Here is a 27,729-nt window from a genome sequence, read left to right as displayed (position 1 = left end):
AGAAGGGACTGAGTTCCCAGAGTTTTCCGTTTACTCCCCCCTCAGGGCTTTGGGGACTCTTGTTCTTACTTTGAACTCAGGATCATCCTCTACCATAGTCCGCTTTTGCTGGTCAGTATCAAGGGGAATCAATCCATGAGGCAGAGAAGATAAATAGTGGATACAGAAGCATTGGATAACCCAGACACAGCAGGAAAGCAGTGGATTGGAACTTGGATACAGACTTGGGAACAACCAAGAGCAGGAAACTTAGATGAACTACAGACTGTTGGGTGACCAAATAGAAAAAAAAGAAAGAAGGAAAGAAACAGGCTGGAAATAGCCATCAGTTCAAAATACAGGTAATTAGCAGAGGTTGAAGTAATTAGCACTTGTTGAGGTAATTAGCACTTGCTGAAGCAGTCTGAATAGCCAAGGAAGCAGTTGCAGCACTGAGGACAAATGCACTTCTTCCCATGCTCTGCAACTCTTTCAAACACTACGTACCAGACAAACCTTGTGCTCCCACAGGATGAACATTACTACTCACGTGACACTTTTGGAGATGAAGATGCCAGGAGCTGGAATGATCTCTCCATGCCCACATGGTAAGTTAGGAGCAACACGAGGACAACACAGGAATTTCCAGTTGATCAGACTGCAAGGACTCTTCAGCTACTTCTAAAATTAAGGGCCTTTTTCCTCCCACCACCAGAGAAAGGAGAGCACACTGGATCACTAAACATTTCCATTGGCAAAAAGCAGTGTTTTAATTATTCTGTTAGTGGCTCTCAGACACTTTTCTTGCCCCAAAATATAAAAAGTGAATACAAAGTATAAAACTGATAAAAAGAAAATGAACGGGGTGCAGGACAGTCATTACAGTGTTTGGTTCTTTCCTGAGGTATGGGAACACACACATTGCATACTTTTCTGTAAAGGATTTTGTTTAAAAAAATCCATTTATTTTTATTTCAGCCTGTAGTAATGCAGTATATTTATAGAATTACACTAATTAATGCCACCACTAAATTAAACACCAGTTTTGATTTGTGACTGCAGTACTGTTAGATGTCAGTGGAGGAGGCATTTACACCATGGACTGACAAAAGGGTCTGACTGTATTTACAGTCAGAGACATCTTTGTCTTCTGCATTTGAGCAGGTTTTCCAGGTTTTCAAGGTGATCACTTGATCACTGGAAGTTGAAACCAAGATAAACCCAGTGTGGAAAGGCCTCTTCTGAAAAAGAGTTATCACACCTAGAAGATAATGTCATAGTTTTTGGAATTATGACTGCACTAAAAATGAATTGATTTGAAAGGACTTGATTTGATACACCCGACTGCAAACCCAGGAGTGATGGGTTTTCTTGGTTAATTTGCTTGGAAGTGGAATGCTGCAACTTGGATGTGATTTCCTCCACCAATATTGGTCACAGTTGAGTGTAGGGTACTGAACCTGGAACTGAAAAGAAATTTAGGAAAGCAAGTAGCATAATGTGACTGAGATAATTTATCACCAGGCAATGGTACCCTGCTTATATTTATTCTGAAACACTTCTGAAATAAGCATCTTATGAAAGTTACCAATGCAGAAGAGCAATTGTGTGGTCTGATACTGCTGTCAAAACACAGCAGCTGCACAATGTTTTCAAAGGAAATAAAAACACATCCACATGGACTTAGCTAATTAAAGTCATACAGAGCTGAGTGGCAGGCACCAGATTGGGCTGAGGTATGACATTCTCCACCAGGCTGCAAAAGTTCCACCCAAAAAGGTAAATCTTAGACCTCCAAAATATCTTGTGTCATGGTTGTTTTCATCCTAAAAATGTTCAAACACAAATGCCCACATTCTGGAGAAGTTTCCTGGGATTTTCTGTTTGGGTTGCTATAGGTGATTGGAAGCACCAAGATTAATGCGTGAGCAGTGATTGGTAAGGCACTTTAAGGCTGATAACCCTTTAGCAAGGACTGATTTCATTCAAAACCATGGAAAAGCAAGGAGTTACAAGGACCTTGAGGGAACTATTGCTGCCTCTGCCTCTGTACAACAGACACCTGTCTTCAAGATTCAAGACTCCCGAATTCTAATGAAGAAGCAAAAAAGACATCTCCACACATTAGGAACTTGTTCAGGTGCTTTAAATCTCATCTTATCATGTGGAGACACGGCTGGAGCAGAACCAGCATCCCTGCAATGTGTTTAGCACACATCTAACCTGGCTCTTCCCACGGTGACCCAAAGCTTTTCCTCTCCTTGTTGTGAGGACACACATTCCACACCTGGGCAGTCACCTCAAGAAGATGCTTTTGCACTTGTCAGCTACAAAGAGAAAAGGGGCCAGTCATGGCTGCAGCTCTCTCAGGCAAGAGGCAGGACCTGGGAGAAGCTCCTGGAGTAACCACTCCAGAATCCTCACAAGGGAGTGCTCACAGTGCCCACCTTACAGTGCCCTTTAGAGAGAGGAACAACATAGGGTGGCAAACCTGAGGCAACCTCTCCTGGTGAAACAAGAAAGAGCCAACACTTACATGCCCCTGCTCTGGGGGATGTTGTCAGGGAGTCATTGACAAGAGCCAAGCCTCCCATGGGTGTCCCACAGGAGTGTTACCAACCAGGATGTGCCTGGAGGAGGATTGCCTGCACCAGGATCACCACTGCACATGCTCAGGGACACGTTCATAACACGCAGCTTGTTGCCAACTACAATTTGATCTTTATAACTCAATTTTAAGTACTACAGAACACAACAAGGTAACTAAACTTAAACCTTTATGACAATTAGGAAACTCCACCCTTTGAATAAAGAGCCTTTTTACCTCTGTCTTAATGGTAGCAAGAAATGCTGCCAACTTCCACTAAAGGAGCATCTACTTTCCAATCAGCAACTGTAGCCTCTAGGTAATTCCTACCAGTCCCTGGCAAAGCACTGCACCACAAATAATTCAGAAGAAGTTCTTCTTGATGGGACCCTAATTGCTGGCACCTTTGAGAATCTCAGTTGCTGCTGTGGAGGAGATAAAAATGTATAGTACAAACAATTTGAAACAGTGTGCATTTGACAGAACACTGCTTGAGTAAAAACTGTATTTTGAAAGAAATAAATCCTGTTGTGGTTTTGATTATACTAATTATTTACTTTATTGAATTGTTTCCACTTTGAAAATGTGTATGTTTGTTTTGTTCTACACTGTCTACTAAAATGAAGAATAAAACCAGACTGATCAGTTTTGCCTTTGGAACTCCTATATCAATTGCCAACACAATAATTTTACATTTAAATTGCAAACAATACCTGGTGATATTTTAATCCAAACCAGTAAAATTTTCAAACTGAAATCTTAAAACTGTTTCTGGAAGCATTTCTCTTCACACTGGATTCTGAAATCTTTTTAGAGAACAGAATCAGTATTTCATGCCTGCATTATGCAAACACATTACATTCTGAAAGTGGAATTATTCAGAGGGAGCAATATTTCATCAAAGAACGGTTAAGGAACTGAAAAAAAACCCCTGGTGCTGTTACACTTCTCGCCCATCAGGCAAATACATAGAACAGATCAGAATGTTTTGTCCAAAGGCTGGGAAGCGCCCCAGTGACTCCCAAGTGTCTGTAAAGATGTTGTACTTCAGGAAGAGGCGCTGCTCCAAGCTGGAAGACAGAGTAATATTCCTACTCAAGATATAGACTCCATCGTTGTGGAGAGTGCAAGTCAAGTTAAGGCCGGATTTGGATGAGTTCTCATTGAGGTAGAGCCACTCTTTGGTGGCAATGTTGTAGGACTGCACTGTCAGCACATCCTCGCTGGGGCTGGATCTCTGGTTTGGTCCAAGGTCAAGGATGCAGCCCCCCACCAGGTAGATGGTCTCCTCCACAGAGAGCATCTGCTGCTTGCGGACGTGCACGTCGCACAGCTCCAAGTTGGTCCAGGAATCAGAAGTGGGACAGTACTGCAGGATGCTCATGTTCCTGCCTGAAACACAGAGGAGACATTCACAAATAGGTAATTCTGTCACAAGGCACTCATGGGGGAGCGTTTTTCTTCCCGACCAAGTGTCCCAGCCTTTACTGCAGATTGCTCACACACTGCAGTGCACAAGCAGGGCAAGCCAGGGGAGAAATGGTGATCACTGACAACTTTGCCCTTGACAAAAAAACTTCGAATGTTCTGTTCCTTGGCACAAGGGAAAAAAGTTACGCTACTTCTGGCACATTACATGATGTAAATTTTCTGGGCATGCACATTTTAGCAGAATAATCCCTACCTTTTAACTTATGCTTTTAATTTTGTCTCTGGTTGATACCTCAGAATTTTTTTTACAAAAAGAGAAATGGAGTAATATTCTCCTCTCCAGAAGTGGTCACAGATGAATCAAACTATCATGAAGACAGTATGCTTCATTAATAGCTGTCAAATGATGATTTATCATCCAAGCTTAACTTTGATACTTTGCATTTCATTCTATAAATTGAAGTTTTATGGAATAAAATTTGTAAAGCTGGTTACATTTCAGCAAGTGGCCTGGATGACCTAAGGGCTACCTTTTAAAGAGAGAAACACATTGTCAAAATCATCTCAAAACCAGGAACTCTGTGCTCTGCCATCAGGCAGAGGCTCAGAAAGAAGCTGAAATCATGTCCATAATTCACAGCTCAGTGCTCAGTGAATGCTTGTGTTGGCAATAGTGTTATTCCACAAAATTGTTACAATGCCACCCTGATTTATGGCACAGTGAAGACCCTGGCTGTGCCCAAGGTTTCACTAAACTATCACAGAACGCACACGACTCAGTAAATTCAGTTCCAGTCTCTGGAGACCTGAGCTCAAATCCAGCCTCAACTGACAAGCGGGAACAGGTTTGCAGACTCCAGACGGGTCTTTTATTAAATCTGCTCCATGTTACCAGTCTGTGCTGCAGGATGACTTCCAGTGAGCTCCCAGGGGAAGAGCAGACAGGGACATACTGACGAGTTCTATAAGGGCACAGGTATAAATAGCCCCAAATATAACTGGACTGTCGTGAATGAAGTGCATCAGTGGTGTGACCAGGGAGGTGCTGCTCCAGCATTTGCACTCTGGTTTTTTTCATGTCAATGCTCCATGAAACTGCAGCTCTACACATAGATGACCTTTGTCTACAAACAATGTATCATTCACTGACTCATTAAGGGGAGAAGTCCCAATTAAGTTTCTATGACTATCTACAGCAGTAAACTTCCCCTGGAAAATGTGCTATTTGAGAGGAGGTGTATGAAATAGAAGTTCATTGCAATGTGGCCCTCACATGCTCAGTCCACAGCCTGGGTCTTTTATATCCACTGAAACAACAAAAAAACCCCCAAAACAAAACCCACAATACAAAACATGAACACCACAGTGCCTGACATGGAACTTCTGTTAGGATCTACATTCACAACTGAGAGCTGCAAACTCAAGAGAAGGACTTTATTCAAGAAGTGTCATTATAATTTACAGTGGGGAATTCCAGATCCCGCCATCTTTTGGAAAGTGCAGTCTCAGGAGAAAGCTCTACACAAATTAAAAAAATAGCCCACAAAAATCTACCAAAACTGAGGTATAAACAGAAGTACCAAAAATTACTAAAAATAACATAACATAAAATCCATTAATTGCTGCACGTGTTTTATCTAGTAAATGTAACAAACTAGCAAATAAACCTTAAGTGTTTTTTAGATCTTTAGGCCTTAACACTTTGACACCTGCATAATTTGGAAGAAGAATCATCAGTTAATCGTGGCAATTCTGGTTTCTAAGTCTGCTACCTGTCCTAAGCCAAGATGTCACAGAAAAACTGATTCCAGACCCTTGTTTGGGAAATTATTTATAACAAGCACAGGTGTTTGTTGTCCTGAGTGATCCTGGATTTACATTTCATCTTATAAATCGAAGTTTTATGGAATAAAATTTGTAAAGCTAGTTACATTTCAGCCTAAATGTGTTAGTTATCTACTGCTCAAAACTTCATATTGTTTTATGGCCCTATTTCCATCAAAAAAGGCTTTTTAGGAAAAGACCTAGGAAACAACAGAGGTTTGGAGGGCAGCAGCAATCCCCTGGAGTGTGGAGGAAGCCAGAGGTAACTCACTACCCTCCTTCAGCTGAACCCACAGGTAGCAAGTACTGAGTCAGGAGCCTGACACAGGGCAGCAATCCTGACTGCACATGCCTTGTGCAGGAGTTTTAAAAGGAATGGGATCTGAATCAGTAATGTGCTAATCTTCCTCTTTATGACACCAGGAGTAGGCACCCTGATGAAAGAACAGCACAAATATCAGAAAAGGAACTTGCAGAGTGCAGAGGGTGTAGGAGAAAAGCTGGTCCTCCCATGATTGTGTAGCACTCTTAACCAAGTCAGAGGTTTTTCACCTTACCGCTTCTTTCTCTCTCTCTAGATAAAAATGCCAAACTGCTAACTCCGGTCTCTAGAGACATGACTTCCCATTAACCTGTTTCAACCCCTTCTCCTCGTTCTCCTGTCTCACAGGATGTTTCCCTTTGGATCTGACTTCTCAGCATGGCAAGTGTTTCCTGCCAGGCATTCTGAGTCCCAGTGCTGGACATGAGGGAGCACAATGGCCCCAAAAGATGCCATAGTGGGGATGAGCAGAGGACTGGGACTGCAGCTCTCCATATAAGACACTGGCACATTTTTCTCAGAGAAGCCACTAGGCTCTGGGTCAGAGTGGTCTGGACAAAATGTGTTTGAGGGTTTTCATTACCAAAAGGACCACAGGGGGTGGCAGTGTGTCTTTTATAAACTTTAAAATGATTCAGAGCTCAAATCTGCTCAGACACTAGAAGGGACAGCTTGTTCTAACATCAGTTTAGCTTTGCTTGCAGTACTGTCTGCAAAAGCTGATCTGTCTTCTAACTTCATTTTCTGTTTGGAAAGAAAACCCTTAAAACTACTGTGGTCAACTGAAGTGGGCAAAGGCCAAATTCAAACTTACGAAATCCTGGTAAATACTGAATATTTGACATGTTTAAAAAACTGACTTCTAAAGCTCTGAGAAAATGGTCTGCCTCCCACAAAATGGCACTATGTACTTAAAGAATGAACAAATGGGAGCTCTTTTTAACAGCATTTGTTTGCTCACTGGATAAAAGAAAAGTAATTGTCAGAAAAGAATGAAACTTCAAATCTTTCCCTTTGTTCAGTGTCCTCAGAAAATCTGGTATAGAAATCAAATAAGTTAAAAGTGTGGGTTCTTGCTTCAGCTTTTGATTATTCTATTAAGTTATTAAGGTACAGCTTGAATTTGTCTGTGAAAACAATTAAATACTGTAGTGAAAAAACCATGACATCTATTAGTACATGAGAAATACTAATGCAGGCAGATATCTTCTAGGCATTTTTCCTTCTGACAGTCTAAACCAGGTATTTAAAAAGTAAAGTATATCTGTTGAGACCTCTATTTACTGTGTGACCAAAATCTAAGAAAAGGGATAGCAGCTAAGCTGGGTGCTGAAGTACCCACTAGTTTGTTCTCTCCAAATAACAGAGCCCCAGGTCCACACAGGCTCTGAAAAAAAATATAAATACCTGATTCTTCCCTGACAGAGCTATTTTTTTTGTTTTGTTTGTCAATTATTTTCTAGCAGCCATTTATTTCTATGTCTTTTAATGAGCATTATGCAGCCTTCTACACAAGTTCAAAAGCTTTCCTGAAAAACAAGAGAAAATTATCCGAGCCTTGGAAACAATCAGGTAAAAACCAACAAGAAATAACAGCAAACTTGTTACCTCGTGCAGTGTATCCTCCAATAACGTAGATCTTGCCCTTGCATTCACAAGCTGAGAATTCTGCAAGAGGGTTTGGCATGGACGCCACGAAATTCCACCAGTCATTTTCTGGGTTGTAGCACTCCACGTTGGAAAGGGACTGGCCACCGATGGCATAGAGCTTTCCACTGACAGCCAGGAGCTTGAAGTTGGATCTGAAAGAACAGATTGCAGCACAGAAATGAGTTGCATCATGTACAGAAATACACAGGAAAGTTCTGATGCTCTGACACATGCTTCACCACTCACAGTTTGCACCATCACTTCAGGTTTCTGCAGCATCTGAACTCTTCTGTGCAAGGCCAAAATGCTGTAACTACATTGGAATTACTCAGGACAGTACCCAGTGACATTCTGGATGTTGTTGATGATGCTGCAGAGGCTGAGGAATATTTTGTTTTATATCTGTGCCAGTTCAGCTCTGAATGTTCGGTTTAACCAATGTGCTCAGTAGACAGCTCGTTTTTATTAGGCTTTTAGTAACGTGCCATTGGTAGAGAAAAATGCATTACACGGACACACAGTGAAGGATATAATTTCAGTTAAAACTGCAGAAATTTCAAACAAGACTTGATGGATGCCTACGAATGCATACTTGTTTTAGGTTGTATTATGGAATCTCTTTAATAACCCTAATAAAAAAGCAATTTAAAGTGGAACACATTGAATCCTGTTCTGCAAAAGAAAGAAGAGAGAATTTTCTGTACCCTGTTCAGCAATAAATCACTAAATACATCCTCTGAAGCAAGATCTATCTGTAAATTATGTCCTACTCATAGCTGAACAAAAATTACATTGCACTCCATGACCAATGCCCTCCGAACTGGTCATTTATTTCTTAGTCTGTTCCATTATGCTCTCAAAATTCACACACGGCAAAGGGCAACTTCCTAATTCCTGAAGCACAAGAAGTCTCCTATCTCACGCCCTGAAGGTAACACAGACACGAACAAATGGTCCATGGGTATTAAAGGTGCAGGTCTGGAGGAAGAAACCGGAGGATGTGAAGACAGAACTCTTGGATGCTCAAGCTCTTCCTTCCAGCTAGGGAAGCTGGTCTAACAAAGGATGAGCTTTTCCTCTCCCCAGGAACAGCCTCACTGCCTACAAAGGTTGTTCCTTCTCTTCTGCTGAGACAATTGAGACTTTACTATGAGTATCGCAATTAACTGGATGTGTGGCAGTCCCTGGAGTGCACCAGCTCAGCACAAAGCCAAACAGGGAACTGTGTTGTGTCTGTAAAACTGACATGATGTTTCAGACCTGCACTGGCCTGCTGGGCAGCAAAGGGAGTTCCACCCTGTGGGAATCCAACATTCAAAACTTACTGCTAAGTACTTTTGCAGGGTTTTGTCTGGACAAAATGAACCCTGCCTAGCGGCAGACTGCCCTGCAACTTCTTTTTATTAAATGTATTTGGAAAAAGGATTTGTTTCCAGATGGAATCACTTTGTTCTTGTCATCCTGATACAGCTTTGGAAACTAAAATGCTCCTTTGAAGGAATTAATTGCTTTTTATGCACTTTATTTCCCCTGACATGAGCGATTAGGTCAGTCTGTTCATATTCCCTCAATAGCAATTATGCTTTCCATTTTAGAGAATTCAGGATACCATAGCAATCAATAGCAGGTATGAAATGAGGATAACTACTTGCAAAAAATTATGATTTTCAAAGGAATATACCTGTTGTAAAAGTTAGGACAGAAAAAAAAAAATCCACAAATTAACAAAGGGGCAAAACCACAGGGAATATTATCTTATTGAAACACAAACAGCACAACTTCCAGCTTTAAATATTCTAAAAGGAGGCCAAAAACCTTTGTGTCAGCCATTTAACCACTTCCAAACACTCATTAAAATGGAGTGGAGGTATCTCAGATTTATGGAATTCATTAACAATAAGGTTCATTTTACTCAAAAGTAGCTGCAAATATCCATCAGCACACTTTATATGAAAGTTTGGACAATGGCTCAACATGTTATGAAAAACTTCTACCATTCCCCTCTACATGCCAGTAACAGCAGGTGTCTTTACGGAGAGTGAACATTAGGAAATACTCAGTTCATTTTTACACTCTTTTAATGCATTGGAGCAGCTGGAACCAAGGAAAGCAAACACTGAGCAGGGAGCCAGCTCTCCACAACCAACAACTGTTCCATGGACTACAGCCTGGAAACAGCGAGGCCGAATCTGTCAGATTCAACCACGACGGAACTCCACTCACACCTGCGACTTGCCGAAACATGAGGGATCAAGATGTACTTTCCAAAAACCAGGCCTAGTGGGTCCCCTCTTGCTGGGACAAGCCAAGGCATGAGCTGCCTCCTGCTGCCGTCATTCACTCTGAACAGAACCCCAGGAACACCAGCGAGTCGGAGCCATGGGGTTTTACCATTGCTCAAAATCTGTTCCTTCGCTCAATAAAGTACAAAGCACTACGTGCACAAAGGAAGGAAAATGTAACACAGGAATGCAGAGGAGCTGGAGGTCAGAGCGGCTTTCTGCACACAAGACAACACTCCACAGCTTCCCAAACCCCCCCATGGCTCTGGATTGTGTTAGGTCTATCTGCAGGAGGCCATGGGGGCAGTGGCTATAAAGGACCAGCACACATGGTTTTTGTTCACTGACAATCTCACTTAGTGTACAACAAAAAAGAGTTAGCCCAGATACTGGAGAGGACTTTCTGATCAGAGGGGTGGCTAAACATGGGAACAAGACACGTGGGAGGAGGATTCCAAGGCAGGCTGGGATCTACATTGCTGGAGGATTTCAAGAGCAAGTTAAATGTGAATTTGTTTGCAAGGTAGCCTTGGTCCTGCTGCAGAACCTGAGCCTTGGATTAACCAGCATTGCTTTTTCCTGCCAAATAATCAATTTAACCTTAAAATTTCTCAAAAATCAGATGACTTCTTTTACCAGAGTTAAAGCACTTACAACAGAGACAAGGAATCATGAAAGCACAGTTACAAAGCAATTCCAAAGTGTTTTACATATTTTCAATGAGTTACTTACATGAGTCTGCAGAGTACTCTGCATCCAACATTTGGCTTTGGATGTGTGTGATACATTTCTGACAAATAAGGTAGGGATGGCTGTAACTGAAAAATTTCTGAAGTCTATTTTTCACCAGCACAGAAGAAATTTGAGTGAATTTAAAAAAAAAGTATACAATGAGGAAAGAGAAGGTCTCCTAAACAAGTAGCATTCTCTAGAAGCATCATCTCCTATATTCCTGTAGGAGTCCTCAGAGTGGCAGCAGTTCAGGCTCAGATTGCTCACAAAAATCACGTTCCACGTGCATGCGCCTAACTCCAGCCAGGGTCCTACTATGGTCTTCCAAGCCTGGAAGATTTACCTGCCATGAGTAGGAAGGTTCTGAAGGAAAATAGAAGTGGAATATACAGCTCTAACTGGCACATGCAGTAGAAATCCTATATTATTTTTAAGTAGCAAATTTCAACAGACACTGTTCACTTAAAAAAAAAAAAAAAGGTTTGGCAAGGTATTCCAAGACATTACTGCAACAGTCCCCTATGCACTTTGTTACCTTCTTGACCCCAAAGACCACGAGTGGTCTCAGGCAACACTTACATGGAGCTGCTTCCATTAAAAAGTTCAGGTCATTCTCTGGACAATTCCAATTACAGAAACACCTCTAGAATGAAAAGGTCTAGAAACTGTGATCTGATGTGGACTATTTGTGACCAGCACTGGATTTAGCACTCAGACGATGAGAAATTCCATGCTCAGTCACGGGCTTCCTTTGTGAGCCTGAGCAAATCATTTTATCTCCCTTGTGTATGCAGAAATTGGGAATAACACTTTCTCGGGCTCCTGGGGGCATCACAAGAACAACACACAGGAGCTGCCTATTGTGAACAAGTTTGAAATTAAAGTAATAAGAACTGTACACCTAGAAAGAAAGCCAACAGGGATGACCCAAACCAGAACGGCTGCTAAATATTCAGGTGGCTTTTGTCTTCTACTCAGAAGTAGGTTAGGACTGTTTCATCTAAGCATGTGCAGAGAATCCCAGCATCCTGGGATTCTCTATTACAACAATGGAAATAATTCACAATAAAAATACCGTAGAACTTCAAAGGTTTGTTTAGGGCAGAAAACTCTCATATGAACAGAAGGGCAGCACAATTACATCCATAACTCCTCAGCCTTCCCTCGAGGCCAACACATGCAGTCACTCATGCAGGACAAATCCAGATGCTCTGCTGTCTGAAGTCAAACCAACTTCAATGGAAACTAGAGCCCTCCCTGAAGGTATGTCCAATTTCATCCACGGGATGTAATTATATCAGCTGGCATAAATTCATTTGCCAGACAGTCACATGGCTGTAATTCCTAACCAGAAGGCTGGGCAACCACCCTGCTTATTTTACTACAGCATAACAAACTAAAAATACAATGCCAAGCAAACTGCAGCTCTAATTGCAGCACAGATGTGCTGCAGACAGGCATCGGCACTGGTCATGTAGCATGCAAACCCCTCATGTTAAAAATGACCCTGCTCTTGGCTCCTAGGGCATAAGCCATCCCTCCCTGCCACAAAACACCAAGCAGGTCATCAGGGAGCTGAAATGGTTTGTCATATAGAAAAAATAACAATTAACAACTGCAGAGATGAGACTTCATGAAGCTCATAAAATCAGAAACGTGTTTTGTGAAGGGGTCAGATGAGCTTCCATGAAAAAAAGCTCCCCCAGTTACTCAGAGAGCAACATCTTCCCTGCTACTTTGCGGGTGCAATTCTGGGTACTTTCTGGCCTGCAATAACCACCATGGAATATAAGACTAGAGATTATTCCAAAAATATCCATTTGCATGCTGCTTTTCTGCAGTGAACGGCCAATGTGAAATTCCATTCAAAGGAACGCCTTGCTGTCACCTGAGATGGGTTTGAAGATTAAGTTAGCATGGCAATTCCATTGAAAACAGTAATGTTAGCAGAAAACATCCATGTGCATATTTCAAGTATAATGATTATAGATCCTAGCAAAAAAAAAAAAAAGGGGCAAGGGTGGAGGAAAAAAAGGTGATCTAGAGTTTGAATACACAAACTGCAAGGTGCAAAAACGGCCTTGAAAAGGTATTTTTTAAAAACCCAAGTTGCAGTCACCAGACATAGTAACAGCTCTCTTGCTATACACATGACACAAACAGAACCTTGTGACGTGGTCAGCATGGGACTTCTGTGGGGAAGTTAATTTCCATAGGAGATGCTGCATGGGCTGATCCCATCCTCCTTTTCTAGCGAGGCCAAGTGCTCCCAACCCCTTTCACATAGGTCCTGCTGTAGAATGAAGCCAGCTAAAACATCTCAGGTCCCCAGGCATCTCAAGGAACTCTGCTACAGGCTCAGCTTCTAAAAAACAGGTCAGTAACAAAGGGTGTTTTCAGTATTTAAAAGCCAAACACTCATTTTACAGATGAAACTTTTCCCAACACTGTTCCAAGCAGTCAGAAACACTGAAAAAACAGTTCCTGACCAGTTGTGATGACTGATTACGGAGGTGATTATTTTAGTAAAACTCTCTCGACAACACAAGAAGTGGGGGGGGGGGGGGGGAGGTGAGATAGGAAAGACTTAATTTTAGGTCAAATCCCTGTTTTGAGTGGGTTTAGGTGGCAAAAGCTAAATGGAGACAGGAATAGAGACTGCACTTTGACTACCCAGATACAAAGCATTTATGCCAATGGTTTGGGTCTCTGCATGCTCTTTCAGTTCACTGGATAGAGAAAACAATTTCCATTCTAGAGTGAATTTTGGCCTCCATACTTTTTCAGAGAGAAAAGATAAAATTTAAAACAATTTTATTAAAATGGAAACAAAGAGGAAGTTCATGTTGGAAACAAAGCCAGTTTGTTTCAGTGAAATGAAAGCCTTTGTTTTTATAACTCCAAAGTGTGGTTAAGGTAGAGCAGCCACAACCTTGGCCAGGGAGAAGGCCTCTCTTCTCGGGTCCTCCTCAGGGCTAGGTCTCTACTACTCTTTCAAGTACAAATTACACAAGTGTTTCTGAACACCAACTACAACATCAACGTGTAATGAACAGTTCAAAAGGATAAAGGTAAAAAAGACAAATTGTCCAAACAATGAATGATTCCCAGATCCAAATATTCACATAAAGTGAGAAATTTCTCACCATCTTCCTGACATTTTTCTGGTATTTCACTGAAGCGCAGGCCTACAAAACATCTGCATTTTTATGGAAGTATAAACCACTGGATAACTGCTCCAAATAATTTCTTTTTGCCATCTCCAGTTCCTGGTATAGCCTGTATATCCCCACTAAGAGCAGGAAAACTTGTCACTTCCTTTACTGGAGTTATAATATACCACAACGAAAGCAGGAAAGGAATTTTCTCATCGGGTTTGTTTGGCGGTTCAGAGCACAGACAGGTCTGTATCGTATCCCTAAGGCTGAGCCAGTGCCATGTGACTCAACAGGACCTATCTCAACACCAGGCAGGGACACGCGAGCATCCCAGGGAGCAGGGGTTACCTCTTCTGGTTCATCGAGGCCAGCTGGCTCCACTCGTTCAGGCACGGGTTGTAACAGTGCGCGGCCGAAATCTCCTGGCTCGTGATACGGTAGCCGCCGACGATGAACAGGTAATTGTCCAGCACGGCCGAGCCGTAGCCGCGGACGCTCAGCAGGTCCGCGGGCAGGTTGTTGGCCAGCGGCAGCCACCGCCGCGCCTCCTCGTCGTACCTGAGCATGGCCCAGGGCGCGTCCCCGGCGGGGTGACAGCCGGCCGGGTGACAGCCGGCGGGCAGCCCCGGCGGACAGGCGCCCATCAAGTCCCCGAGCAGCACCAGGCTGGCCGTGCCCCTCATGCGGCGCTCGCGCAGCTGCTGCTGCAGCGCCGGGGGCAGCAGGAGGTGCGGGCGGGCGTCGGGCCTGCGCAGCACCTGGTGGTAGTGCGCGGCCATGAAGTCCAGGCAGGCGTCGTGCAGGTCCTGCAGGCCGTACACCTGCGCCAGGCGGTGCAGCTCGAAGCAGTTGCCCAGCCGCACCTGGGACAGCAGCAGGCGCAGCAGGGGCGTGACCTGCAGGTAGGACGCGGCCTCCACCAGCTCCTCCAGCAGCGGGGGCTCCTCCTCGCCGCCCTCCTCCTGCTCCAGCCTGGCCAGGCAGGACGTGTTGATGAAGTCCAGCACCAGCTCCAACCCCAGGGCGCTCAGCCCCCCGCGCAGCAGCTGCTCCTCCTGGCCCTGCCCTGCCTCCCGCATTCCCGAGCGGTAGAGCGCTCGGAAATAGTCGCTCTGCTCGATCAGCTTCCTCTTGCACACCGGGTAGCACTTGTCCCCCAGCCGGATCTGCACCACCTCTTCTCCGGCACCGGCCCCATCCCCTGCGTCCCCTTCCCCCTCCTCTTCCTCCTCCTGCCGCCGCCGCCGCCGCCGCTCCGCCAGGGACATCGCTCACCGCGGGCCTGGCCGCGCCTCAGCCCGGCCGCAGCCGCCGCGCCGGCTCCTCCTCCGCCGGCCGGGACGGGCCGGGCCGCGCCGGGCCGGGCCGGGATGGGATGGGCGGAGCGGCCCCGGGGTGCGGGGAGGCGCTGCCGCCGCTCCGGCCCTGCAAGGAGTGACAAGGGGAAGAAAAAAAAAAAAAAAAAAACAACCGCACACAGGGAGGAAAGAGAAAAAAAGCCCGAAAAAGGCAATGTTGAGCGCTCCGGCTCTGCCCGCCGGGGGGGCCGTCAGGGCATCCCCCGGGCCCAGCCAGGGTGGGTGTCAGGGACACGGTGGAAAGGCCAATGCTGGGCTCCAGGGGACAGCCCAGAGGCACAGCGGTCCCCCCTGGTGCTCCCCTCTCCTGATTTGGGCCGGGATCGCAGCTCCAGCCGCAGCTCTAACCCCTTGCCATAAATGTACCGCTGCATCCCTGGCGAGGGGCGACATTCCCGAACCACACACGCAGGGAAGAAGCAGCGTGTGTGTGCCTGGATCCGCGCACTGGCAGAGCGGAGGAGGAGCGGCACAGCCAGCCTGGTGCCATCGCACCCCGGCACTGCCGCATCCCTTCCCGAGCAAAAGCCTCCCGGAGCTCACCCTGCTCGGCCAGTGCAGCAGTGGGACTCGGGAATGGCAAGTGCGATGCATAACTCTGCTCTGACCCTCCCGACTCCCTGCGTGTCTCAGCCCCTGGTTTGCCCTGTGAAGACACTGCATAACCTGTTCTGCTACTCCATCTTTTCTATTTAAACTAAGTTCCTGGAACAGGACATCTCATGAGAGTGAGCTGCGTACCAGGGTCCTGAGTTTGTTTGACACGAACAAGGAAAGAGCAAATTAACGACTGAGCATATTGGGCAGGGGTAAAATGACAGATTTGCTGTTTGCCTTGCTATATTCTTGAAATACAGTGACAGTCCTTTTTTTAAAAAAACCCCTACCACCTGCTGAAACAGATGAGAAGTCTGCCATGCCTATATTCCTATGTGATGATACTTACTATGAAGATGTTCAAAACACATTCTTTACAAAGATACTTTCTTCGGGTATTGCAGACCATAGAAAATCTTTCCCTTTAGCAGTAGTGTGACTCATGTCCAGTTAGTGCAGATTGCTTAGTTTTCAGACAACTCCCTATTGTCACTGCTCAGAAAGGATCTTTCCCCACACTATTAAAACATTTCAGTGGTATTAGTCTGTTCTGTGGGGTTTTTTCCCCCTCTCTTCTAAGGAAGACAGGGTTGTTTACCTTTTACCATTTCCTCTCTGAAATGATCCTCTCTCACTGTTTTGTTGATCTTCAGGTTCATAACTCTAGGCCATAGGGATAACGCAAATGTCAGTCTCAGTTACAGGTGTTCTTTTCTGCTGACTTCTATAAAAGCATTTTTTGAGGTGAGGTAGATTTCTGCACATTTTTGTTTTTCACCTCACTTCAAAGCATCTTCATCATCTTGCTTTTGCAGGGCCCATTTCATGTTCTGAAATCCTTTTATATAGGATCTCAACCAGACCCAAAGAGGTAATTTCAGCAGCCTTCACTAGCTGGGTCCCCATCACCTCTCGCCTTCTCTTTCCTACTAATTGTGTGTCACTATTTGCTTGGTTTGTGTTCCTCTTTCAGTCTTTCTCATTATTTAATTAATATTCAAATTCCACTTTCCTGTCTTCTGTCCTTGATGAAGCACCACATTTTGCTTTTTGGTTTCTTCCAGAGTTGAAGCTGAAGTATGAGCACTGGGCTGTTTTTTTCTCTGCTTCAGGTTCACCCTTCAAAAGACCATCACACACACCAAACGTCTCACCACCTCAGTAGGAGTCCAACCCTTAATTCCTTCTTGTTCTTTAAATCCCACAGGCAGAGAGTTCAAGCAATTTTAATCATTAGTACTTCTGAGGAAAACAGAGATTTCGTGTTTGGCATGGCCAGGAAGCTGTTGTGTTGGAATACAGCAGGATTGCCATCTTTAGACATCTGCCTGGGAGTCCCTTATGTTTCATGGATTCGTAAGTTAGCTCCTAATTGGTGAATGCTTTTTCCATGTAGTCACTTATGGTAAGTTCAGCCTCAAAGTGTTGACACCACAGCCTGGGTGGATGGAATATTTCTTCTCTGGCCGTATGTTGCCAGATGTGCCTGCGCCTGCCACTCAGCCTGGGATTTCCAGTCCTCCTTCCTCACAGTCCATGAGGCTTGTTAATGAGCTGGATCAGTTCTGGCATGTACTAGTAAGTGTTTTATTCCTGCCAGCAAACTTTCGAGGGCACCCACTGCATTCATCAGGAGCTCTCACATGCCCAAGGGTCAGCACTACTGAGTGGCCACTTCTGCAAAAAGCCTGTTTCCTTACCCAGTTGTTTTTACTGGGCTGATTGTCATCTCTCTGTGCTAAGCCAGAGTGTGCTGACAGGGCAGGTCCCTTGTTTTTTATTACACTCATCAGTCAGCCTGTGTGATGTGCTTATAGACTACTTACACTGCAAATGCACCAAGGCAGGGGCTACTCTTTTGTTCCACTTTTGTGGAGATAATGTCACCTGTCTTCCAGTCTACTGCTCTACTGGTTTATTCTAAGATCAATAATACATGTTATTATACTGGAATCAAAGAAAAGGCTTTGCTGTTTCACTGGCAGTCATCTTGGTTGTACCTTAAGTGAATAGGAAATGTATTTTTCAGAGTGGGAACTCTACTTCTAGAGCTACAAAGCCAAAATCTGTAGCGTAGAGCCATGAAGGATTTGCATGATCTTTGAAACAAGTATGAAAGACCATCTGTCATCCTTCAAGAACATGCTGAAGCATCAAGCATGAAAACAATCATGGTAGATGTTAAATGAGTTTATGATGCCCTGAAGAACAAGACACTTAAACAGAGAGGAAGACGAGGGTAACTGTGCTCAGCATTACAATACTTGTCTTCTAGACTTTGGCTCCTGGGGCAAAATCTTCAAGCTGTTTTAGACAGTTCAGGTCTACCTTTACAGTACCTGAGAGACAAATTGATACCAAGGAAAGGTGTTCTCAAGTGCCAACAAAGGGACTGTGAAGACATCAGAGAGTGTCAGTAAGGTCTCTCTTGCTCCAGGATTGCATTGGCCATTTGTGCTACATAATTTTTCTCTGTGTCTGATGCCTGAACTATTTTCTTGTAGTTAATGTCTGAATTACTTCCAAGGCTGAAGAGAGATCACTCTTTTCTTTTAAAAGGACATGGAAATGGAAGAAGCTTTTTTCATACAGCAACTCCTTTGTAACAGACCATTCAACCATGACACAGAGAATCTGAGCCTATCTCTGCCTGGGCACACATTTCTATAGCCCTCTGACTTTCCCAACGTAGCAAAAGCAAGGAATCACAGAGAGTCAGGGATTGCTACAAAGATAAGAAGAGTAAAGCCAGAGAGACACTGGATAATACTTGAGAACCAGAGAGTAAAACCGACCTGAATGCTCCGAGGAAAGGACCACACTGAGTGAAAAAAACAGTGGAAGATTTGAATTCCTTTCAGCCTTATTAGTGTAAAGTGTGAACTGGAACCAAATCTGGGGATATTTAAAATATCCATGCTATCTGATATAAAATATAAAGTGCCACATTCTGCCCTCTGAGATGGCAGGGAATTGTACTGCACTGCCAGGGAACTGTGTATTGAGTAATAGTGGAACTACTCAAGACAGGAATTGGTCTTTTGGAAAGGATTTGCCAACTGCTGCCATTTACCCTGCCCCAGGATACAAAGTACGCATCTGTGGAACACAGGAATTACCCTGCAGTATTTCAGCATTAAAAATATCCATGTTCTAAAAGATCTTGGCATTCCTGAGAGGAACTGACCAGAGCATAATTTTCCTTCAGCTGAACTCTGTGATTTGTGAAGGATGACCTGCTAAACGAGGGTAATTTCTCTTTTCAGATTCCCAGCCAAACAAAGCACTTCTTACCCAGTGCCATTAGCAATGCTGTTCCAAAAACAGAAAAAAAAGAAAAGAAGGAAAGCACTGTTACTTCTAATAGCACTTGTTTATACTTTATTCCCTAAAATTTTCTGTTAGTTTTTTTCTGCTTTTAATGTGCTGTTTAATTTATTCCTTGCAATAAAGGTATGTTGCAGCACTACTGAAAGGGTACTTGGAGTGGCATGTTTTTTGAAAGCAGATTATTTACTATCAAGTACTGATTAGTCACATCTGAGTGATTAATACTAAAGTGTGTTCTCCTGAGCTCTCTCTGGGCAGCAAAAAGGCTGGCCCAAGAGTCTGTGTGTGGTGGGCATTCTCTGTGGATCATGAGGAAGTCCAGGCACCGGCCAGCAGAGTGGAGGTGGAAGAGTATAAATCCTTACAATGGCCTTCAACCTGGCCCATTTTTTACACCACAGACCCAGTAAGGAATTTCTTTGAAACTCCCTCAGGTGAAATGAATGTTCCCTGACAAAACCTGAACGGGGTCAGGCTGCTGGAGCACTCTGCCTGCTGCTGTACCTCCTCTTAGGGATGTTTGCTCTGCACAAATGTATTGTGCATCCACAGCCAGGAATTTCTTGTGCAGCTGTGCCTGGAGGAGACTAAACTGGGTGCTTTTAAAACAGCAGATATTTTTTAATCCTGGTGCAGACAGGCAGAGCTGAATTTTAGTACATAATAACTAGGTAAGATGAATGGTAATCCACACGGAAGACTTCCGCTCAGTATCCAGCTCTATAAAAATTCTCCACAAGATTGAAACTCCATCTCCTTTGCTTAGTTCAAGTTCTGCCACAAATCAGCATCTGTTCATCAGTGTTTGATAAACATTGTGCTTTTTGTCATGGAACTTGGCTCAAGTTGATCTGCAATGCCAGCAGATTTATATTTCTATGAATCTAATCTGCCTAAGACTTGTGTTGCTGTTTGCTTGAACACACAGTCCCCAGCCTTGGGGCAGAGCTTTGGCCAGAATTAGTCGGAAGCCAAGCTCTGAGAGAATCGCAGGGCCTGGCAACCCTTGGAAACAAGGGCTTAAAAAATGGTTTGCATGAAGCCCCAGGAACAGAAACTGTAATATTTCACCTCCTTTTACCATGTTGCTGGGATGGGACTGAAACCAGAATCTTTAGATTCATTTGTCCCTAACCTCGGAGAAGGTCAGATTCATTAAAAATGTGATCTATTGCTCCAAACCCAAACCTGACCACTAATAGCTGTTTTTGACAAAACAGTTCTCTCAAAAATGCTATTTTGTTGGACTTTAGATATTTTGCAAGAGTGTTTTGATTTCAAGGAAAATTTTAAAGGAGAAAGAAAGCAAGCACATTATTTGAATAACATCAAAAAGACTTGGTTTAATTTTTTTCCATGTATTTACATTTCATTATTTTATGATTCATTAAATTAGTCTTTTTAAACTTTTATACCTTAACAGAGTTACAGTGACATATTCTGAAATTATCAGTATACTTGGTTTACTTAAAATTTTGTCCTTACCACTGCTATAATAAAGGGAAAACACATGTGCATATCTCAGAAAAATGAGATAAGGATGATTTTAATACAGGATTGAAATTCAGTTTATTTATGTGGAGCACAACACAGGCAGGGCACTTCATGCTGATGTCACATGGGATTATGCTGCACATTTGATTAAATTCATTACTGACATTCACAGGAGGACTTGGGCAGGTTCATACCTCACCGGGGAAACTGCTTGGTCTCACTTCTCAGTTTGTCACCTTCCAGCTGCTGTCACACAATACCTGGAGGAGAGCTCAGTGTAACCCAGCTGTGGCCTTCTGGTGCCTGAAGGGAGCCCACAGGAAAGATGGAGAGAGACTATTGACAAGGGCCGGGAGTGACAGGACAAGGGGCAATGTCTCACGCTGACAGAGAGGGCAGAGTTAGATGGGATATTGGGAAGAAGTTGTTCCCTGTGAGGGTGCTGAGGCCCTGGCACAGGGTGCCCAGAGAAGCTGTGGCTGCCCCATCCCTGGAAGCGTTCAAGGCCAGGTGGGATGGGGCTCTGAGCAGCCTGGGATAGTGGAAGGTGTCCCTGCCCATGGTAGGAGGGTGGAAATGGGTGAGCTTTGAGGTCCCTGCTAACCCAAACCACTCCATGATTCTACAACTAAACACATCCTTTCTGGTCTTTACATATTCTGAATAATAGAATGTAAAAGCTAAATACAGTTCCAAAACTCAAGACATATCTGTTACTTCATATGGAAAAAGTGTCTGCTTTTGCTTCTGTTTGGCAAAAGAAGAGTTAATACCTGATGATGAATCCTTTGTGCTGGGAAGCTCCTGGATTGTGCCATTCGAACTGCCAGCCCAGGTGGGAAACTTCAGGGACTGCTTCTGATTGTAAGAAGAATCATGAAAAAGATCATTTTGTTCCAGCGTGGCAGGTCCATTTAAATCTCTTTTACTGAAAGGTCTGCAGAAACATCCATGCTCTCACAGGAAACAGGCCCCTGCCTTTTTGTTTTCCAGGAGGAAATGTGAGGAGTCGGGTGAAAGGAGTTGCTAAATAACATGAAGCGCTGGTCTGGTACTGGCCGGACACTCCCCTGTATCGGTGAAAGCCTCTTGGTCCCTCTTTGCAGAGCACATGGAAAATCAGCCACTGGTTTGCAGGTAAGACTCGGGGATTTCTTCTTGCAAAAAGTCTGTGAATTAAAATTTCTGCACTAATTTACATTTCCCATTGAAAAGTCAAAGTGAAATTAAGGGGAAGCTGGAGAAGACTGTGAAATTTAATAGACAGAAGTTTTCTGTTTTTAAAGGAAATTGCCTAAAGCAGCCATTTATTCACTTATTTAAATTTCTTTATCTTTCATTAACAAGAAAGTTTCCCTGCAGCTGTTTCTGTCCTTACCATTTATTCAGAGACAGAGGAGGAGGAAAGAATACTTCTAATCTCCTTGTTAAGTGCTTCAGAGTTATTCAGAGTCTTCCAGGTTTCTCTTCTTGGAGATACAGGAAGAGTAGGAGCGAGGAAAGCAATCAGAAACCAACATTTTTGCATGCAAATCTAACAGAACAAAATAGATCTGAAATTCATACTAAACACAGGACGTAATGCCAAAATACAGGCATATCTTTCCAAATTTTGAGTGTGTTCTATAACAAGTGATACCTTGGGATATTTGGAAAGCTGAAACAAATATTTTTAAAAATACACTGTCAATAGCGCTTGTGGCAATGGTAGATAAATGGCTAAAAGCTTCCCTGTGCAGTCCACTGAGTGCAAGCTGTCAGGTATTTTTAAATGTATTTAAGGTTTTAAGTGCTGATTATCACAGAAATGAAAATATCCAGCTACCAAAACTAAATAAAACAACACAAGTGCCAAGAGCTGGTTTTCAGGACAGAGGCTTGAAGAATTACCCGCTTACCCTCTTTCTAACAGTTTAATTCTCATATTCCCCACAACAGACATTTCTTTGGAATCCTCCTAATTATAGTTCCAATGAATAAAATAATGCCTTGGTCTTGCTGATGGATCAACAGGGGTTAACTTGCTCTGGGCTTTATAACCTTCCAGTGAGCTGTGTAAGGAACAAAATATTACACCTGTCAGTTCATTTCCAAACTGGGGGACTAGTTCTGCAAAAACAAACATCATCTGTAATGAACGAAGAATTAAAACGAGTTTGAGGCTCTCCCCACTCCACGTAACTGATCTATACTTCATGTGGAAAGGGGGAAATCCCTTGATTCTAATCTTGAAGGATAAAAACACAGTGTAAAATATTCTTATATATTGAACACCCAATTTTTATTGCAGACAACCGTACTTCTACCTAACTCTCTCAAACTCACTATATAGTCCACTGTGTTTAAATGAACTCGTGTATTGTAATATTTTCAAGCCTTTCTGTATGACAGGCATAATGTGGGAATCGGGGATCAGACTTGTTCCTATTAAGAAACAAAGCATGGGAGTTTCAGTTTTCAGACCAGCTGCTTGAAAAATCATCTCCCTGTATGTCAGCTGTGTTTTCTTTCTGACAGGCCTTTCCCAAGCAGAAAACCTTGTATAGACTGCTCAATATTCTTAAACTTAGTAGGGGCAGAACTCTCTCATAGCTTGAATGGAGGTTCCAGCCCTCTCCAGTCAGAGAGAGTTCATCTGGTCCTAGATCTTTGCAAATAAAATTGTATTATTCTTGAAATCAAAACAGTGTAGGGAAGAGGAACAGATCTCCACCTCCACCTCTGGCTGGAGGTTCATTTGTTAGCAAAGAAGGCAAATATCTGCAGTCACCAGATAACTCAAAGTGTTCAGATCCTAAACAGAGCTGTTTCTCTGTGCTGAGTGTAACAGTGTTCCTGAACAAAATGAGGTGGAACAATGTGCTGAGCTTGCTATTATTCACCAAATCTCAAGACTGCCTGCTTAGTTTGGTCTGAGAAGGTCAAGAGACCCAAAAAGGGGACCACAGAAACAAGAAAATTCTCCGAACAACTAAAACCAACCTGTCCCTTTTGTGTCTCAAAAACCATCTCCAAATAATTAAGTTAGAGAGCAACAATAATAACTGTTACAGTCCTCTGTAGCTCATTAAATGGCTGCTTTCTTCCATCCAGCAGCTGCCCAAACAGCGCCATGGGCATTGTCTGGAGGAGGCCCTGCTCACGCCCCTGGCAGACCTAGCAGCATCCTCAGCCCTCCAGGGATGGTCTCTGCAGTGCTGGTGCAGCCTTCCATGCACCCCTGGAGCAGAGGGGCGCTCCCTGAGCCCTGACACGGGGCCATGGCTCTGCTGGTGGCAGTGGCAGAAGTGCTGCTGCTTCTGGGTCTGGCTGGGGAGTCCCAGTGCCTCTGCTCGCCCACCGCCTTTTACAAGAACTGCTGGATCCGGCGCTTCCCAGGCCTCCTGGTCGACCTGCGGGAATCCCAGAGGAGGGGAGCCCAGCTGCTGAAGGGTTATGCAGAAATCTCACCCCAACAGTGCAGCAGAGCCTGCTGCCTTCTGAGGAATGGTGAGTGCTTGTTGGCAGGGTCATGGCACACACTGAACCCCACATTTTGGGTAACGTTTATATAAACAGTCCTTCACTTGAAGAAGAAATAGAGGGGGTGGAAGGAGGATCTGTAAATTTTTTTGAGGCAGGAAAGCAGAGGCACATTGTAACTGTTGCCCCAACTTCAGTCCCATAGAAAGGAAATTGATAATCTGTATTTTTGTAGAAGACTACACTAGGAACACATTAAAATCTTAGGGTCTGCTTTGAAATTTTGGATCTCTGTTACAAAGAGAGAAACTCTCCAGTATTCATCCCCATCTACTGAAGAGAACAACCAGTGACAGTGATTCCTGCAGCAGTCTCTTCATGGAGTATGGCATCAGACTAGGACATGGTGAGAGGGAAAGTGAAGAGGACACACAGTTTGTCCTTCTCTGAAATACAAGAACATTCATGTCCTTGGAAAGAGCACTCTCTTATTCCATGTTTACATCATGTTTCTGATGCAAACCAGAACAATAAAGCTCTAGCAATAAATGATAGCAGTTTTTCAGCTGGCCACCCCTTTTCCCCAGCCTGGTAAACTCAGGCTCAGAGCAAAAATAAGCAAGATCACTGCTTGTCCTAAGCCTTGTACTTTATCTGTATCACACTGAACTGGTACTACTCTACAGGAGTGTATTTTAGGAGGATACTTGAAGTACATGTGTCCTGGTGCCTAAATTGTTAAAAACTCTCCAGACTGGAAAGGGATTTGGATATGGTTTTGGACGATGAAAGTGAGGCACCAGTTACTAAAAAAAGTCAGTATAAATTTTGATGGTATTTTGAATTATGAGCAAAAGTATGACCTTGAGAACCTGACAGTGATATAAGTTAGGTAAGTCCCAGCAGCAGTCCTGGGAAGAATCAAATTCTGTCTTAAATAATGTGATGTGAGAAAAACATTTCAGCAAGGTTGTTCCTATCTGGACAACAGACTTTTTCTCATATCCCCCCGTATGGGACTGGATACTTACAGAGATAATAAATGGTAACTCAAAATCTCCTTTTTGTGTTCTTATATAGTCAAGCAAGATTTGTTACAATCTTAACTAGAACAGAGACATTAGAGGGCACTTCAAAGGACTTTAAATCAGTTATTATTTAATGAGATACACGTGTAGAACTCAGATGGCTGTTCTAGGCCAGATGTAAAATAAGAATATAAGTTCTCTTTTGTGTGCTCAATTAGTTTGTATGATAATGAGAGAACCACAGGATCTGGTCTCTCTTCCCACAGGATCTGGGCAGATATAATGAACTTCTGATGTTAGATAACATCATGCAAAATGCAATGGTCATTCTGCTGAGAAGCTCAACTTTGTTCTTTATGGGTTCCAGTCTCCTGCAATCTAGCAGTGTTCTACCATGGAGCCATTCATGAGAACAAGAACTGCCTGCACATGTCCTGCCCAGCTTTGGAAAGCTGCATTCTAAAGGCTGGGGTTGATGTCATTTTGTACAACATCACAACAGGTAATTAAGCGATTCATATATAAGGGCTGAAAAGACAGCAACTATGGGAAATGTTAAAATGATACCAGGTCAGCTGCTGTGCTAAATGATCTCCTGCAGTGACACACAACCCTAAAAGAGATGAAAACTTTTTTCATTTTTCATTAATACACCTACTTCTGAAAATACTTCCCCCCTCCCTTCCACTCAGTGAGAAAGGAGCTCAGAGATCCACCCTGCTCTCAAGACTCATGCTCTGAGTACCTCATCAATACTGTCCTTGGCCAAAATACCCTCCCAGCTCTAAGAGACGGAGAGGAGGCTGCCACTGCTCCACATCCCCAGACCTAACCAGCAGCAAGGCTGAACATTTATTTTCATTAGGCACATGCACCACAAGCACACAGGTAACACAGACAAACACATAAAGCAGATGCACCAACACAGGGAGCACCAAAAGCCTCATCCTGCTTTTTCTGTGAGTCAAAATAAATATATTTATAAATACATATGTATATATACACACACATATATAGAATGCAAAGTCCCCCAGCAGCTGGGCTGAGATGCTCAGGCTGCCCAGTCTGGACCTCAGTCTCCCCAGTTGCTGTCACTGGGATGTTTGAGCCCCCAGGGTGCAGCCTCCCTCCAGTTGCTGGTGCAAACTGTCACACACACAGCTTTCCTGGATCTCCCTACCCTGAGTAGCCTAGATCCCACCCTTTCTGCACCTTGGGCTCCTTCCCTAAGCATCCCATAGCAAGTTGTCTGTAATCCCAAAATGCACATCCGTTGCATCCCATGAAGTGTCCCATAACCTGAGGCAGTGACACCTCCAATCCAAAAGGGAATTATTTGGGCTCCCTGCCCTGCCCCTGTCTCCATGGATCCTTTTTGTGGGTGTACAGGCAAGCTTTTATCAATAAACTAACATTATTCTAATTTAATAGGAATTGATCCAGATCTTCTCATTTTTGAGAAACTGAAATCCCAAGAGCCAAATGCTCACTCCTTAGCAAGTAAACCTGAGAGGCAGCACAGCACAAAGACCCCTGAGTGGGGAAGATGCCAACCTCACAATGCCACCATGCCAGGTTCTCCTCTGCTCCGAGCTCCATCTGCAGCCACGAGCCATGGCTTACCAGCAAATACTCACACCCCGAGCTGGAGCCTGACAGTGCAGAGAACTGAAGGTACTGCCTATTCCAGGGCAGAAACTTCCCCAGCAGATGAGCATTTTGCTAAGAGGACAAGCAGCAGGTCAGTCACCAGCTCAGACAAGAAGACTGCACACTCAGCACTGAGCCCCAGGCCTGCCAAGGTGTTATCCCACGTGGCCACCCCTCCTCGCCTGAACAGCAGCAAGCAGCACCTCAATGAAACCAAAGGCTACAGCGGGAGGAATTCCACATCGGATAACGAGGCAGCTGCCTGGGAAGCTGCAGCTTTGGGGGTCTGGTTGATTCCTGTTGTCCTTTGCTCCTCTCTCCTCTGCCTGTGCTGTTGCACTGTTACTCTCACAGCCGGGCGCTGCAGCTACAGGAGGGGTCACTATAAACCTGTAAGGACAAGAACCATGTCCAGACAGCTCATAAAATATGCTCCTGTCAAAGGTAATCTGTGAAACACCATCCTGGCTATGGAACAAACAGGATTTTAAAAATGCACCCCCTACGCCAGCTTACTTCTCCCACAGAACCAGTGATAACTTAGTTCAGCATATTTTGGTTATGATTTATTTCTCAGCAGATGAAACACAACTCCTCATCTCTTTAGGTAAGAAGCACCCACTCACAGCTCCCACTGTTTGAGACATTTAGGTTCATAATCTGATGCAATTAATGTCTGAGAAACACTGTAATACTTTCCCCCAGGTTCACTGCAGCTGCAGTGTTGGTATCTCTATGTGGCAGAGAATTATTTAACTGGATGAGAAATCCTGCTGTAGTTATCTCTGTGCTTGTCTGTTTGCTACCAAATGAATAAACATCCCATGGAATGCAGGAATACACAA

General features: G+C 43.9%; 2 protein-coding genes across 3 annotated transcripts; one reads left to right on the top strand and one right to left on the bottom strand.

The window, feature by feature from the left end:
- Nucleotides 1-724: 724 nt before the first annotated feature.
- KLHL42 (kelch like family member 42) lies at nt 725-15,254 on the bottom strand. Its single transcript, XM_032106013.1, has 3 exons — nt 14,314-15,254; nt 7,752-7,945; nt 725-3,958 (listed from the first exon to the last, which is right to left on the bottom strand). The coding sequence occupies exons 1-3, from the start codon at nt 15,231-15,233 to the stop codon at nt 3,507-3,509; spliced, it is 1,566 nt and encodes a 521-aa protein (XP_031961904.1). The 5' UTR covers nt 15,234-15,254; the 3' UTR covers nt 725-3,506.
- MANSC4 (MANSC domain containing 4) lies at nt 14,336-27,729 on the top strand. Of its 2 annotated transcripts, XM_032106015.1 has the most exons (5): nt 14,336-14,423; nt 21,738-21,881; nt 23,838-24,233; nt 25,602-25,736; nt 26,666-27,729. In XM_032106015.1, exons 3-5 carry the CDS (start codon nt 24,005-24,007, stop codon nt 27,337-27,339), a joined length of 1,038 nt encoding a protein of 345 aa, XP_031961906.1. In that variant the 5' UTR covers nt 14,336-14,423; nt 21,738-21,881; nt 23,838-24,004; the 3' UTR covers nt 27,340-27,729. The 2 variants fall into 2 exon arrangements, with proteins under 2 accessions (XP_031961906.1, XP_031961907.1); XM_032106016.1 differs by lacking the exon at nt 14,336-14,423 and having other exon boundaries at nt 21,555-21,881; nt 23,841-24,233.

This window comes from Corvus moneduloides, chromosome 4, assembly GCF_009650955.1.
Source record: "Corvus moneduloides isolate bCorMon1 chromosome 4, bCorMon1.pri, whole genome shotgun sequence".
NCBI classification, from domain to species: domain Eukaryota; kingdom Metazoa; phylum Chordata; class Aves; order Passeriformes; family Corvidae; genus Corvus; species Corvus moneduloides.
Note: the sequence above shows the minus strand (reverse complement) of the source record. Positions and strands in the feature narration are given on the sequence as shown.